Raw genomic sequence first — 15,343 nt, forward strand, 5'->3', positions numbered from 1 at the left:
AGTCAGCATAATGTAAACTTCCACAGCTACGCAGACGATCCCTAACTACTGGACATATTTCTACGCAGACGATCCCTAACTACTGGACATATTTCTACGCAGACGATCCCTAACTACTGGACATACAAACCCAGATGGCCTTTGCTCCCTTCCCGCATGCTTATCCTCCAGTAATCAGTGAATGAGCAACATTTTTGTTAAAGCGAAATGACGATAAAACAGAGATACTTTTGGTTGGACCAAAATCAAAGCGTGGCACCGTTCTTAGTCATCTTGGGGACCAGCCACACCAGGTCAAAAGTAATAGGCCTAAGTGTCATCTCAGATACAGAGTAAAGTTACCCAGACAGCTTATTTCCACCTGAGAAACATTGCCAAAGTGCAGCCTTCTTTAAATCAACAAGATGCAGAGAAACTAATCCATGCCTTTATCACTATTAGGTTAGACTACTGCAATGCACTTTTTACTGGTCTCCTAAAAATATATAAAGAAATTGGAACTCAAACAGAACTCTGCTGCTAGACTTAACTAGAAGAGAGAGCACATCACCCCAGGTTATGTTCATTACTTACAAAGCTCAAATGGCATAGCACCTTCACATATCTCAGAGCTTCTAATATCTTATTAACCACAAAGGACCTGAGTTCACTCCCGTTTATCGTGTAGCCTTTTTCTTCACATTATTTTACACTCTACTGCTGCTATTCACAGGTTCTTCCTATTTTCACTGAATTGGTTGTATTGTATGTGTTGTTGTATCTTTCTTCTTACCATCTTGTGAATTCTTACTTTTACTACTCTAAATCTCTAATGTAAATTGTTTTGTTTGTTTGTTTGTTTATATTATTACAATTTGTTCTCTATTATTGTGTTAAATTCTTCAAATGTAAAGCACTTTGAGCTGCATTCTGTGTATGAAAGGTGCTATACAAATAAAGTTTACTATTATTATTATTATTAGAGTGCATGAAAATGCAATCTACTGTTATCCCATTTCTTCTTCTTCTTCTTCTAACGCTTTTTCTGCGTCTAAAGCTGGTTCAACCGTTTAATGTAGAAACTTCATTCAAACTGCATTACATAGGTCTTACTTAGGACAGGCGTGGAATGTATTTTTCATATTTGTAACTTTTATACTTTTTGAACTATTAATTAAAAACTATTAAAATGTTCCCCATAGACTTAACATTGCCGATTATGGCATCACAATAGAGCACTTAGAATCCTATGCCAAGTGTTCCAGCCAGAGCCATATGGTTCCGGCCACCTCCAGCAACTGTCTGTCTCAGGCTTTAAGCATACAATCTGGCTCTCTTAAGACTACACATCCTGTTCAACTGTCTGTCTCAGGCTTTAAGCATACAATCTGGCTCTCTTAAGACTACACATCCTGTTCAACTGTCTGTCTCAGGCTTTAAGCATACAATCTGGCTCTCTTAAGACTACACATCCTGTTCAACTGTCTGTCTCAGGCTTTAAGCACACAATCTGGCTCTCTTAAGACTACACATCCTGTTCAACTGTTTCCTCTGCCCACAACTGTTTCAAAATAAAAGTCTCCACTACAATAATTCCATATTAAATAATTTAACCATTTAAAGTATCCAACTATTTAACTGTTCAACTATTCCAACTATCAGTTATCATCTATGCCTCTAGCCTACTATATTAAACCACCACCTACCTAGCAACCAATTTAGCAACCATTGAAATGAAGCATCTATGTCAGTTTCCATAGCAACCAAGATGATTATACTAGCAAACCACTGTAGTAACTCCTTTATTTCTGATAGTAGCCACCATGGACACCCTAGCAACAACCTAGCAACGACTTCAAAGTCAAAGTCAAAGTCAGCTTTATTGTCAATTTCTTCACATGTTCCAGACATACAAAGAGATCGAAATTACGTTTCTCACTATCCCACGGTGAAGACAAGACATATTTTACCAATTTAAGTCCACAGACAAACATAACATTCAAGTAAACAAAAAAGTAAGTAAATAAGTAAATAAGAGGGCACATATAATAATGAAAAAATAAGAGCAGCAAAATTTTGGTTGAAATTGTGCATAGACAGTCAATAAAATACTAGTGCAAAGTCAGGCCAATAAAAGGCTTGGGTAGTTCTGTTTGACCTAAGTAAGAAAGAAAGTGGCATAGTGGTGCAAGTTATGTAAGAGCAGCAGAAGTGTTGTGTTTTCAGGACAACAACAACAAGTTGTAAAGTGTACAAGTGTGCAAGTGTGCAAGTGGAGTAGTGCAGGCGGCCATTGTGGGTCCAATGTCCAGGATGTTATGTAGCTGAGGGTGGAGGGGGGAGAGGGGGGAGAGAGTTCAGCATCCTTACAGCTTGGTGTATGAAGCTGTTGGTGAGTCTGGTAGTGCGGGAGCGCAGGCTTCTGTACCTCTTCCCAGAGGGCAGTATATCAAACAGATTGTGAGCGGGGTGACTTGCATCACTCACAATTTTGGTCGCCTTGCGGGTGAGGTGGGTGGTGTAAATGTCCATCAGGGAGGGGAGTGAAGCACCAATAATCCTTCCAGCTGTGTTCACTATGCGCTGCAGGGCTTTCCTGTTGTATTCAGTGCAGCTTCCGCCCCACACAGCGATACAGTTATAAATTATCAATTATTACAGTTATCAAATACCCTAGCAACAGCCTAGCAACCACATTCACAGTTAAAACCTAGCACCCAGCATAGCAACCACCATAACTACTCTAGCAACAGTCAGTTGTCATCAACTTTGACTCCCGTCAACTGTTTCCTCTCTGAAACTCTGAAACTGTTTCAAAATAAAAGTCTTCACTGCTATAATCCCCTATTAAATTATTTAACCATTTAAACTATCCAACGTTTTAACTGTTCAACTATTCCAACTGTCAGTTGTCATCAACTATGACTCCCGTCAACTGTTTCCTCTGCCCAAAGCTGTTTCAAAATAAAAGTCCTCGCTACAATAATTCCCTATGAAATATTTAAACCAATCCAACTGTCAGTTGTCATCAACTATGACTCCCGCCAATTGTGTCCTCTGCCCACAACTGTTTGGCAACCTGGGCTTTTCAGTCAACCAGTGTTATCAACTCCCAATCTACATTCAACTTTTAAACTGTCTACTTTTAAACTATCAACTTTTATTAAGCTGTGCAACCACCATGTCTGTCCTAGCGTCATTTTCATGCACTCGTAATTCCCTGGAATTACATTCTCTAGTTATTATTATTATTATTATTATTATTATAAATCTATAATATTATAAATCTATAATCTATACATTGATCACAAAGGCATGAACAATTGACAAGGAGATGGAGATCCTTATCCTTTATGCATCAGAAAATGATGAAACTCATTCTTCTGTGAAGTGCCTATCTAATCAGTATAGACAGCAAAGTTAAAAACAATGCATATTTGGAGTACTGATGATACAGGAAGAAGCGCATTAAGCTACATTCTTGGAGTAAACTGTGAACAAGGCACAAGAGCCAAGAATTTGAACCATGTCTCAAATACATCTGTCCCTCCTGATTCCCCTAGTTTGAGACATAGGGTGTGTTCGAAACGGGAGACAGCTGCCTACTGCCTCCCTCCCTACATAGAGAGGTGCCTCACTAGGCATGACTTTGGATTAAATGCATCTTTTAAAAATGAGCGTAGCACTGTAGAATCTTTGGTTAACACTACGGTATGGCGTTAGCAAAGGCCTGACGTTAAACTAAATTAGCTTACGTAAGCTAGCAGGCTAACGGTATAAATTAGTTTTACGGCCGGCAGATATATCAGACCAGACGCTATTACTGGTTACAACAATGGCATAATCAGATAGTAAATTGTTTATTTCTCATCTCTAATCTACAAATCTAAGCAAAATAAGGTCACACAAATGACATTTTAAACAGATTCAGCAGCCATTACCGATGTCATCCGCCATGTTTGTTTACCTTTCACAGCTGTTTCAGACGTTGCCGCAAGGGATTATGGGTAGAAGGGAGCATGAAGTGTGCATCGATGTTGCCTCTAAAAATGACCGTTATTTGGGAATTCTAAGATATCTTAAAAGGCAGCAGAATTAGTTTTTTCGGTTTCGAACCGCACTTGCTGCCTTGCTCCCCAGTTAGATATCTTAAAATTCTGCTGTAAGTGCATGTTGTGTGTTATGTCTGTATGCTACTGAGACCCTTGAATTTCCCCTTGAGGATCAATAAAGTATCTATCTATCTATCTATCTATCTATCTAAAAGGCAGCAACTTTACCCGTTTCTAACACACCCATAGTGTCAGAGAGCCTCCCATTTAAACGCACCGCCAACATACCATGCAGTCTGAAGTCACTGTCTAAACACCACTGTCCAACAACAGGTTTTGTCTACACACAAAACAAAGAGGCCCTCTGTCACACATTGCCACACGCCCCAATACATGAAGGCCTTCCTGAAGTCTCTACAACTTATCATTACTGCGCAATGTATGGCTAATGCTGGACCGGTTAGCATGTCATGCTAACTGCCTGTTATGCTGATGTTGTCAGAGAGACTGTAAGCGTATCTGAAGAATAAGTGTGTTGAAGTACACTGTAAGCGTGTTGAAGTACACTGTAAGCGTGTTGAAGTACACTGTGTGTTGAAGTGCACTGTAAGTGTGTTGAAGTACACTGTAAGTGTGTTGAAGTGCACTGTAAGTGTGTTGAAGTGCACTGTAAGTGTGAGTACACTGTAAGTGTGTTGAAGTACACTGTAAGTGTGTGTGTGTGTGTGTGTGTGGTGCATTCAGCAGGAAGCTGTTTGTTATTTACAGCCTGTTTCCAATAACAACATATGATGTCACTCTTTAGAGGGTGCGGATGGTAACCTTTTTGTTTGGTTCCCCTTTAACACAATTCCAAAAGCTCCTGACAATAATGACCCCATCTTTTCCTTCACTCTGAATCCTATTCATAGCCCTGGGAACATGCACATTAACTATTGTACATTATACCTGGTGATAATGGTGCGAGTGTGATACCTTTCCACATGGTGTGACCTGATTTGGTCTCTGCTGACCTGGCGTCACCGTGACCTCTGAGGGTGGGAGGGGGTTGGGGTTGCCAGATTCACTAGATGCCCGAGGGTGGGGGTAGAGGGGTTGGCAGGGGTAGGGGGGCTGCCAGGGGGGGGGTGGACCATGGTCATGTCCGTGCCCGAGCCACACCAGTGCTGACCTTGGTGCTCTCTACCAGTGATCTGGGCTATGTGGCGAACAGTGAGGAACCTGTCAACATAAAACGGCCAGCTGAGAAGAGGGAACAGGTGACCTCTGCCATGGTCTGTGTGCTATTTGACCTTTGACCCACTGGAGGAGTGAGGTGTCTGAACATACAGGCCAGGAAGTGTGCCATGGTCTGTGTGCTATTTGACCCACTGGAAGAGTGAGGTGTCTGAACATACAGGCCAGGAAGTATATGACCTACATAACTGGGCAGGAACTTCTATCGAGACACAAGTGGTCACACATTCAAAACTGCAGTCCAACGAGACACTGCATGGACAGTTGAAGTTGGTGGCCTTGTCAAGGGAGGGTAAAACCAGCACCACTGTGAGCATATGCTGTGTGTGTGTGTGTATGTGTGTGTGTGTGGGTGTGTGCAGGCATAGGCCTACACAGATAAGCCCTTATGTTGGAGAGAAACCATCGGTAAAGTAGGCTTATTGAAGAAAATAGCTTAGAAATCTCCAGGATGCACAAGAGCCTGACCATAGTCTTCAGAAGCTATTTGACAGACAGTTGTTTCCCATAACTGCTGCTCTCTCCCTCATCTGTATATTTATATCTGTTTATATTATAGAAGCACGTGGGAGCATTATAAACAAATATCACATGAGAGTCCTCTGGGAAACTGTAGCCTACTAATGGAGGTTTCAGCCACTGAGCCACAATCAGAGGCGGACAGAGTACACAGCTTCATTACTTGAGTAAAAGTACAGATACCCTTTGCTAAATTTTACTCAAGTACAAGTAAAAGTACAACAGTCAGATGTCTACTTAAGTAAAAGTACTGAAGTACTTGTTTTTAAAAGTACTTGAGTATCAAGAGTACAAGAGTAGCCTACATTTTCTAAATATTGCATTACTACTGCCACAGTGCTTACATTTATGTACAGAATCGTCCTACATCGAGTTATGAAAAATGTTAATGTTAATACCCTGGAGAATGTAAAAGTAATTGAAAGTAAAATCAAGTAATTTTCATCTTTTTACCATGTTGCCAGGGATGGGCAGTATTGCTAATACATGAATTTAAAATACGTATTTCGAATACAAAATACTATTTTGTAATTAAAACACTTAAAGCGAAAACTATCATTAACTTGTTCAGAAAATTAAAATAGTCTAGCGAGGTGGGGCCACAGGTTGACACATTCCTGGGATGGACCTGCTGCGTCTTCATCCATTGTTTCGTCCATGGTTTCGTCTCTTATCTAAATCTGACCATGGAGTTGACTTTGGCGGAAAGCTGAAGGTGATTGCTGATAGGCTGTCCCAATCAGTGGCGCCTGCACAATCCAATCACTTTTGAGAGGGAAACAACAAATTGAGGGTCTCCGAGATTTTTCTTTTTTCCTTTTTTTTTAGAAGAAGTAACGGGTACTCACGGTTATGGATAGAAATGTAGTGGAGTAAAGAGTACAATATTTGCCTCTCAAATGTACTTGAGTAAAGTCATGAGTACTCCCCAAAAATGATACTCAAGTAAAGTACAGATCCCTCAGAATTGTACTCAAGTACTAGCCTGGCTAGCGCCACCACTTCTCAATGAGACGTGGTCTGGGAACCAAACGTTAATTTTCTCGTATTTGAAAAAAATGCCCAGATCCGTTTATTGGGTGCCACGGATGTCTATCAAATGTGTCTGTGCATAGCTCATCATTGTCTTGCTTTCCCCCTTGTTCTGTGATTGGTCCCCTATCTCAGGCGAAAAATTGCTCCATGGTCTCCAGGCTGCCTTAGCAGCGTGAATCAAATCGCGCGCAAGGCAGCATGGGAACACCCAGGCTACTCAAGTACTGTACTCAAGTAGCCTAAATGTACTCCGTTACTGTCCGGCTCTGGCCACAATGGTATCCCGAGACTTTTCTCCTACCGTGGGTAGTCATGCATTTCTGGCATGGTCCACAGTACTTGGACATAGAGCTAGTTCAATAATAAAAGAATACAATGTCCCCAATAAGCGCAATACAATATTAGGACAAGGCAATAATTAGGACAAGCGCAATAATATACCGGACAAGGGAAAAACTGCTTCTGAGTGAATGCCAACCCACAACTCAGTTGTGTCATTAAGCCCTCTATGGCGTTGCTAAAAACATGGAGTAACATCTTAGGACACCATTCATAAACACAATCACGCGCGGTGAAATGCATAACTTACACACACAAACAAGCACAAACCACAAACACACACAAATACACGCGCACGCGCGGGGCTGAGTGACAGAGAAGGTGAGAGATAGATAGATAGAGACAGACAGACAGTTAGATAGATAAATAGATACAGAGAGAGAGTATGTGTGTGCGAGAGAGCACTATAATACAAATCAAGCATTTTTTTCTTTTCCAACAATAGAACAAACAATAAACTCACAATAGCTTCAGGCATCACGAGCCGACATAAGTCAATAAAGCGGTGGTAGCAATGTCCACAGCTCAGCTTACCCGTAACCTACCATCGAAACTTTCATTGTTTTAAATGACAAACATATAAACTAAAAAACAGCTAAAACTAAACCACACACAAATCATGCATTCTAAACCTGGGCTAGCTACTCAGAAAAGCCCATGGCAATGTGTCAAATAGAACAGATTTTAAAATGGAACAGATTACACGTACCTTTCATACCTGCTCAAAACTTCCTTTTCAATCAGCTAGTAATACATGAAGAAGTAGACTTGTTCCGTTATCCAAAAATATATCCCTTTTATTGACGACACCAATCACGCATAATTCGAGACAAAATAGTAGCCTGGACTGCCACAATGCTTTCGCTTATAGACTTGAGTGAGTAGAAGTAAAGTCCGGGGACTTTCTCTGACCAGTATCTCTTTCTCTTCGTATCTTCACACCCCTTTTTTCTTCTGTTCCGCGGTTCAATGAAGTATCTCTATCGCTCTGGCGAGAATATGACAGATCACGGCTGAATGTGTCGGCGTCAACAGGTGGAGAGGAATGCATGTGAACGAGAGCAGGGGGCGGGTGGAACAAGAAAGGGAGGAAAAAAAGTTTGGTGTGAAAACGATGTGGTGAGTGTGAACTCAATAAGGCGAGTTACTTCTATTCATGCCATCAGTCTTGCGGTCTCCGTGTCGCTGCCAGGCACTGTGTGACTCCCAATTACGTGTTAACTGTTACTTGATAAACAAGGCAGGCTCTAAAATTGGAAACTTTTGTCGGGTCCTTGAGGACACTTCAGAATACCCTTCCAGAGAGTAGCCTACTGTTGTTGGAGAGTACTCGGTTTTATTAAACATGTGTTTCAAATCTGACATTGACTGAGTTGACAGTAAAACAATTATGTTGCTTTATAGGCCTTTCTACATAGACCCAACCTAATAATAAATAGACCAAGTGGGCTACATTTGCCATAAGAATAAAACCACAACCACTGTAACAGACACTGGAAGGGGACTTTCTTCATTGTTAAAGTGTGTTGTGTGGGGAAGTCCACACAACCCATATGGACGTTCTGCTGTGACCACCGTAAATCTCCCGTCAGATGGTCCCTCCCTCTGCCAAAGGCTCATGGAAAGTGCCATTAGCATGTACGTAAATTTCCCTCCAACGGCCTCCACAGTATCTCACTCATCAAGGACCTTTATCTGGCCGCCAAACTAGCAGCCCCTTATGAATGAGCAGGCGCTGTAAACATAGATTATTTCCTTAGTCTGTCCCCTGACGGTGCCAACAGGGTGCGAGAGAGAAAGAGCAGACAGAGTGGGGTGGCACACCAGGGGCACTTGGATGCCCCATAGAGAGAGCGGCTGGGAAATAGAACAGATGGGGTGGGCAACATCGGTAGAAATAAGGAGCAGCTGGCAACTAAAACTTATCGGGTCAAAATAAGAGGGTGGGTGGCCATCCGCATAAACTCACACATAAACATATTGTGCATGCATGAGCAGAGGCAATATAAGAGACACACCCTTCACATCCAAACAAAGCAGGTGTGTGTGTGCCTTGCAGGGCATGAAAGGCGTTGGGAAACAGTGACTTTCCTCATTCTTATGTGTCAACACGGACCGCAGGTAGGCAGAGAGCAGAGTTGGGCGTCTCATGTACGTGTGTGTGGACTCATGTGTATGTGGACTCATGCCAGACTCGCACAATTCATTCAATGGCGCCTTTCTTCCCCCTTTCATGAGTATATCTGGTTGGCCCTGTTTGTTGTTGTTGCAGTTTGGGATACTCAAAGGAGGAAGTCCCCAGTGTTGTGTCAAGTGGATGTCTGCTGTGGAGTGGGTGGAAGGTTTGTTCCCACATGATGTACACTGCAGCTGCTGATGCTGTTTAGAGTGGGCTCTCTACAAAGGGTGGGGGCAGTGGGACTGGTTGGGTGACTGAGAAAGAGACTGCTGATAAAAGGAGAAAATGTGATCCAATAAAATGTGATCACTGGCAGCCAAACGCAGAACTCTAATACTTGACAAGCAAAACAAACAGTATTCCTACTAGGTCAAGGTAAAGTCATTTGTATTTGAGAAAATTCCATGTATTAGTCTTACTTGGAGTGGATGTAGGCTAAATGGGTTTCATTGACGAGAGAGAGCTTGTTTTTCCTGAACAAGCTGGAGGACATGACGAGCATTCTAGCATACTCTGTATTACATCACAATCAGTTTGATTGACGAGCATTCTAGCATACTCTGTATTACATCACAATCAGTTTGATTGACGAGCATTCTAGCATACTCTGTATTACATCACAATCAGTTTGATTAACGAGCATTCTAGCATACTCTGTATTACATCACAATCAGTTTTATTATCTGGATCAGGATTAATATACATGCAGAACATATATATATATATATATGTGTGTGTTATATTATCCTCAGGATGAATATACATGCAGAACTGAACATGAAAAAAAGAACACATACAAAAACCTTCAGCAGAAAGGCTGAACTTTTGCCATTGGATTTTACATGCAAATGACTAGTCTTTTCCCAGGCAGAATATGCAAAATCGTGGGGGTGAAAAATACCACTGCATGTTTTCTTTAACTGCCTGTTAAAGCGCATTGCAGAAAAACAAACAACTCAATAATCATTTTGACACACAACTTAAAAATCATTCATGTTTTAATTACACATTAATAAGATACCTTACATTTTAGAATGTATTGTTTTTTCATTGTACATGAACTTGGTTTTAACATGTTTATCCTGTTAACAGATGTTTGACATCTCAATATGTAATGTAAATATAATTATCTAGTTTGCTTTGATTTTAAACTGTATCTGTGTATATGACATATGGATTATACTTTTTGTATTTCTTGTTGACTTTTATGGAAATTATTAAAGTTGAACTAAATGCCCTGCTATTGTTATAGTTGGTATTCCCCTTTTCTGTCCTTTGCATGTATTCATACATCATGTAGACCACAAACCAGGTTTGCAGGCACTGCAATATCTGAGAGAGAGAAATATACAGAAATAAACAGTTAGTCACGTATATGTCTATACTCCGTATCTGTAAAAACAAACATGTAGATATGAAAAGGAGAATCAGACACAGAACACGGAGATATCATATACTTGTGGAGTGATCTGGCAGCATTAGGTGCAGCTTGTGTTGGTGTGACTGCAGGCTAACACATATTGGCTGGAAAAGCTACCTATTTTTTTAGGCCTGGTAAGGTTGAGGTTCTTCATGATGTCCACAAACTCCTCCAGGGTTTTGGTCAGGCGTGGGTTGTACTTTTTCTCCTCATCCACTGTTGACATAGTCTGACCTATGGGGCAATAGACACAACAGTAAATTTACATTTACATTTATTTAAATGAGCTGATTTGTCCAACTTTTATCCAACACAACTTAGAAACAGAATAAATAAAAAGGGGAATTATTCTCTACCCGGTCAGTAGTTTAATGAATCACTTTATAGTTTATCAGTCAGTTAGTAGGACCCTGTGTGTGTGTGTGTGTGTGTGTGTGTAAGGGTTATATAAGGAAAGAAAAATGAAACATACAACAATGTCTACAACCTCTACAATGACATTTCTCACCATGTGACAATATTTCTGCTTATTTCAGAAATGCCTCATTTGATGTTAAGATAAATATACATTCCAAATCTGACACCTGCCTTTGTAATCATGAGCAGGATAGATCAGACAGTGTCCAGGTAGGGTGAAAATCTTCTCATGGACAGACTTATACAACTTCTTTGAGCACCCTGTGCAAAAAAATGAGAAAGATAAATGAGATCAGCTTTGAAAATGACTACTGGCATCTAGTGGCATTATGTGGTACTACAAAAACACTTTAGAATGGACTTTGTAGGGCCTATTCTAGAAAGCGGGTTTTGATAAAAATCTCAGTTTGTTTACCCTGCGAAGAGGGAAACTCTGGGTTTTCCATTCCAATAAGAAACTTAAAGGAGAAATTTGGCAATTTTTCACATAAATCTCAGTTTTATGTTCACCAAGTACTATCGGTAGGCTCCGGAAAAAAAACACCCAAAATCAATCGTTATTAGCCTACCTAGCTCGTGTTGCTACAGCCAACAGCTAAAATAGCCAGGCAGCTACAGCACTACACTCTTGGGGCATGAACATGGTAGCTGTTGTTCACTTGATGTGAATGACACCATTTCTGTGTCTTTTTTTATTCCAATGGTGAGTTTTTTTAAAGAAATATAGAACATACACGTATCCTGAATTACTTACACCTGGCTTGACCTAGTCACTCCTCATCCTGGCTTGATGCTCATGGAACATGTTGAGCTAGGAGGACCAGACAACGCTAGGTCAAACCTGGCTTTATCTTATCCTGGATTTCTTAATTCTGCTTTTGTGAAATAACCCTCAGGTTGAAGAAGTGAGGTCAATATTATAAAATATGATCAATATTATATGACTGTATTACTAATTACTTAATAATGGTTGTATATTCTTTATAAAGTAGATATATTCTTTGTATATTTTTTTGTATACAAAATATGTTTTTTTTGTCGTGTCATTTGTGCAATGGCAACCTAACCATGGTATGATAGTTCATAGCTTGGGATTGTGGATCTAACCTAACCATGATATGATAGTTCATAGCCTGGGATGTGTGTGTGTGTGTGTGAGAGAGAGAGAGAGAGAGAGAGAAAGAGTGTGTGTGTGTGTGTGTGTGTGTGTGGATCTTGGCACCTTGCTGGAAGTCTGTCCTTCCGCAGCCCCTGATGAGCAGAGTGTCTCCGGTGAAGGCCATAGTCTGGTCCCCGGTCACCAAAGTCATACAGCCATCTGTGTGGCCAGGGGTCTCCCTCACATTCAGACACTGCAGGGCAGGAGCAGAGAGAGCGCAAGAGGGGGTGAGGAAACAGCTCAAATGGTGGTGGTCACCTAGCAACCTGCATTGACAACACAGAAGGCAGGGGGCTCAAAAAGCAGACTGACCTCTTGGCAGAAAATCTAAATAAAACAAAAAAATAAACACATGCATGCTGGTTCCATTTGGTAGTCTGTTTTCATGTGAATAAAGGCAAAAGTTCACTGAAATGTGACCATGCAGTTAGACATTGTTTAGGCCTGTACTTGTAATTATTCATTTGGCTGGCTCTTTTATCCAAAGCAACTTACACATGTCAATTAGTGCAAGGGCCAGTCTTCACAGAGCAAATCGGGGTTGAATGCCTTGCTCAAGGGCACAATGGTGGCAGTTGGGACTTGAACCCAGAGCTTGTCTGGCTACTGCATACTAGCCCTCATTAGCCACAATGCTACCACTGCCCTCATCGGCCTACCTCATGCGCTGAGAGGAAGATATAACGTATACCAGTCTCTGCATGAGTGATTCAGAAAAGAAAGAGCACTCTGCCTATTATCAGCTGCCTCTTTAAAGTATTATGTATAGGCTCAATCACCTCATCTGTATGCGGCACGCCTTACATGTTTGCCAAAGTTAACGCTGTCGCCCTCAGAGAGCAGAATGTCTGCAGCGGCGCCGCTGTGTTTGGAAATGGCACTTTTCACTCCAAACAGCCTTCTCTTCAGGAGACCGGTCCCTGTGATGTGGTCTGCATGGCAGTGAGTGTTCACTGGGTCATAGAGAGAGGAACGATAAGCAGAAGAGTCACACCCTTTAGACTTCCAATTTTGCAATGTATGAAAGAATCTGGACAACACAAGCAACTGGACAACAGATGAACTCAGTCACACACCACACACCATTTCATCATCCCCCTCCCACACACCCCATTACACCCCCACACCATACCCTCCCATACACACACACACACACACACACACACACACACACACACACAATATACCATTCCTTTACTAATTTTAATTTATTCCTTAAAGGTGAGCTAGCTCTTGAGCACAACCATTTCAAATTATTAAACTACTTGAACTCAGAGAGCAGATGTACCGAACAATACAGTACAGCATCGTAATACAATAATGCACCATAGAGTGTCAGTATACTACACAAAGTGGCTAACTGGTGTCAGTATACTACACAAAGTGGCTAACTGGTGCTACCTGCTATTTTCAGTGAAAGGCCCAACTCGTCTATCAGCTTGATGTCCCTGTCCACGGTCTCCAGCACGGGGTCAATCAGCACGGCTTCCTTGGTTTCTGTGTCCGCCAGAAGGTACGTGTACGTACTACTGACTGACTCAAACAACTACAAAGATGATGGGGAAACAGTGGAAAGCTTTAAAGTTAAAAAAACTTTGTGAGATTTGCCAAATTATATCTGGCCTAACCATTTAAGGAATGTGACTGAATATGATTACTGATTAGTTCAAAAAATATTAGGATTTTAAATCAGCTGAATTTAATTCTCGATGAGCGTAGCCATCATTTACGGAGTCATTGCAATATTTGTGGATCAAGAGAATGTGCGTTCATTTTAGTAAATTGTTCATTAATTTTTTTATAAATTGTTATTTCATTTTACTATATTATGTCAGAGAATGTCTAATAAGGCGGGCTCTGATTATGTGCACAATTAAGTATCCTGTAATGACCCCTCCAGGGTTCCGTACTCTTCGCTGCACTGTGAGAGATGTAAACAAGCCTGGAGTGGAGAACATTAAACTTGCTTTGCGGATGCCCTGTTTTTAAGTATTGACTTTGAGCATAGTAATCTTGTCACTAACATTAACCTGACAAAAATAAAAACATGAAACTGGCTGACGAAAAACTCCCATCATCACGATGAGGTAAATCGGCCTCATTCTCATCAAGCTGTTGTCAAACATAGTTGACAGGGTTGAGTTGAGTTGAGGCTAATAGACAAGTTAGCAAGGACCATGTCAACACAGGCACAGGCTGTAATACGCCCTGCTACCGATTTTTTTTTACAGTCTATGCCTGCTACTGAAGAAAGGGCTCACTCACCTGTCTGAACAACATCCCTTGCCCCTGATCCATCCTAGAGCAATAATGTCTTATGTTTGTTTTGACAGGCGGCTGATGGTCGGTGCTTGAGACGCCGTAGCAGAAGCGCAGTTGCAAGGCTGGAATCCTACGTGAGCTCGAGGTTGTTTTTACTCTCCACGCACAGGCCAGAGCTGGCTGGAACCTTAGTGTGATGGAATTCATTTTTTCTAATGGGCTACGAGGCACAGTATCCACCAATGGCAAGCCAAGTCAAAATTCCTTTGACCGGTTGGTCCAGTTTGCAAACACGAACTTGCGAACAACCGTCGAGGAGTGACACTGAGGTGCTATGCTGCGAATGCAGTGCCTGGCAAGGGCAAAGGCTGTTTAGGCTAATATCTGGACGTCTTCATAAGTCAGTCAGACAGTTTGCATTGAAGTAGCCTTTGATCCTCGTAAATGTGTCGGTCATGCGTAGTCCAAAATTCACATGTGATCCGTTCAGCCTAGTGTAGGCTAGTAGGCTGATGTTGGCTGTCCGCGGTCCGTCCAAGGTAGCTTACAAACTTAACAGCTTCAAGTGGCCTCACTTTCACACACTAACCTTACCTAACGCCCCCCTTTTTTCAGTCTAACCATACATGATAGATAACGAGGTCACAGGTGGCGTCCAATGGACGAAGGAAATTGGACCAGAGTTCACAGGAACGGGCTGGGTGTGTGTGAGGCTTCAAGCCAAGGAGGAAATGCAGGCTACTTTA

General features: G+C 41.5%; 2 protein-coding genes across 6 annotated transcripts in view; both read right to left on the reverse strand.

Annotated features, from left to right (window-relative positions):
• Positions 1 to 8,321, reverse strand: part of phldb3 (pleckstrin homology-like domain, family B, member 3) — a 32,497-nt gene extending 24,176 nt beyond the window's left edge. The window contains exon 1 of one of the 3 annotated variants that reach the window (XM_042108127.1): positions 7,879 to 8,314. Coding sequence is in view for 2 of the 3 variants with exons in the window: in XM_042108126.1 (XP_041964060.1) it covers positions 7,870 to 7,876 (7 nt within the window). In the remaining variant the exon portion in view is untranslated. Of the gene's footprint in view, positions 1 to 7,869 lie in introns of all 3 variants that reach the window. The other 2 variants (XM_042108126.1, XM_042108128.1) reach the window with 2 other exon arrangements.
• A 1,998-nt stretch (positions 8,322 to 10,319) lies between these two features.
• On the reverse strand, positions 10,320 to 15,329 carry ethe1 (ETHE1 persulfide dioxygenase). 3 transcript variants are annotated; one of them, XM_042108181.1, is made up of 7 exons: positions 14,601 to 15,329; positions 13,737 to 13,881; positions 13,140 to 13,288; positions 12,399 to 12,528; positions 11,348 to 11,437; positions 10,877 to 10,993; positions 10,320 to 10,671 (listed from the first exon to the last, which is right to left on the reverse strand). In XM_042108181.1, exons 1-7 carry the CDS (start codon positions 14,802 to 14,804, stop codon positions 10,625 to 10,627), a joined length of 882 nt encoding a protein of 293 aa, XP_041964115.1. In that variant the 5' UTR covers positions 14,805 to 15,329; the 3' UTR covers positions 10,320 to 10,624. The 3 variants fall into 3 exon arrangements, with proteins under 3 accessions (XP_041964115.1, XP_041964118.1, XP_041964117.1); XM_042108184.1 differs by lacking the exons at positions 13,737 to 13,881; positions 14,601 to 15,329 and having other exon boundaries at positions 12,399 to 12,601; positions 13,140 to 13,268; XM_042108183.1 differs by lacking the exons at positions 13,737 to 13,881; positions 14,601 to 15,329 and having other exon boundaries at positions 12,399 to 12,601; positions 13,115 to 13,198.
• Positions 15,330 to 15,343: the final 14 nt, after the last annotated feature.

This window comes from Alosa sapidissima, chromosome 10 (assembly GCF_018492685.1).
Source record: "Alosa sapidissima isolate fAloSap1 chromosome 10, fAloSap1.pri, whole genome shotgun sequence".
Lineage (NCBI taxonomy): Eukaryota > Metazoa > Chordata > Actinopteri > Clupeiformes > Clupeidae > Alosa > Alosa sapidissima.

Bases quoted from the DNA above. Each gene is read 5' to 3' on its own strand.
- ethe1 (XM_042108181.1), bottom strand. From the start codon at position 14,804: ATGAATTCCATCACACTAAGGTTCCAGCCAGCTCTGGCCTGTGCGTGG. The intron at 10,994-11,347 runs GCAGGTGTCAGA...ATTGCCCCATAG, and splicing joins TCCTGCTCATGATTACAAAG to GTCAGACTATGTCAACAGTG. The intron at 10,672-10,876 runs GTAGCTTTTCCA...TCTCTCTCTCAG, and splicing joins TACCAGGCCTAAAAAAATAG to ATATTGCAGTGCCTGCAAAC.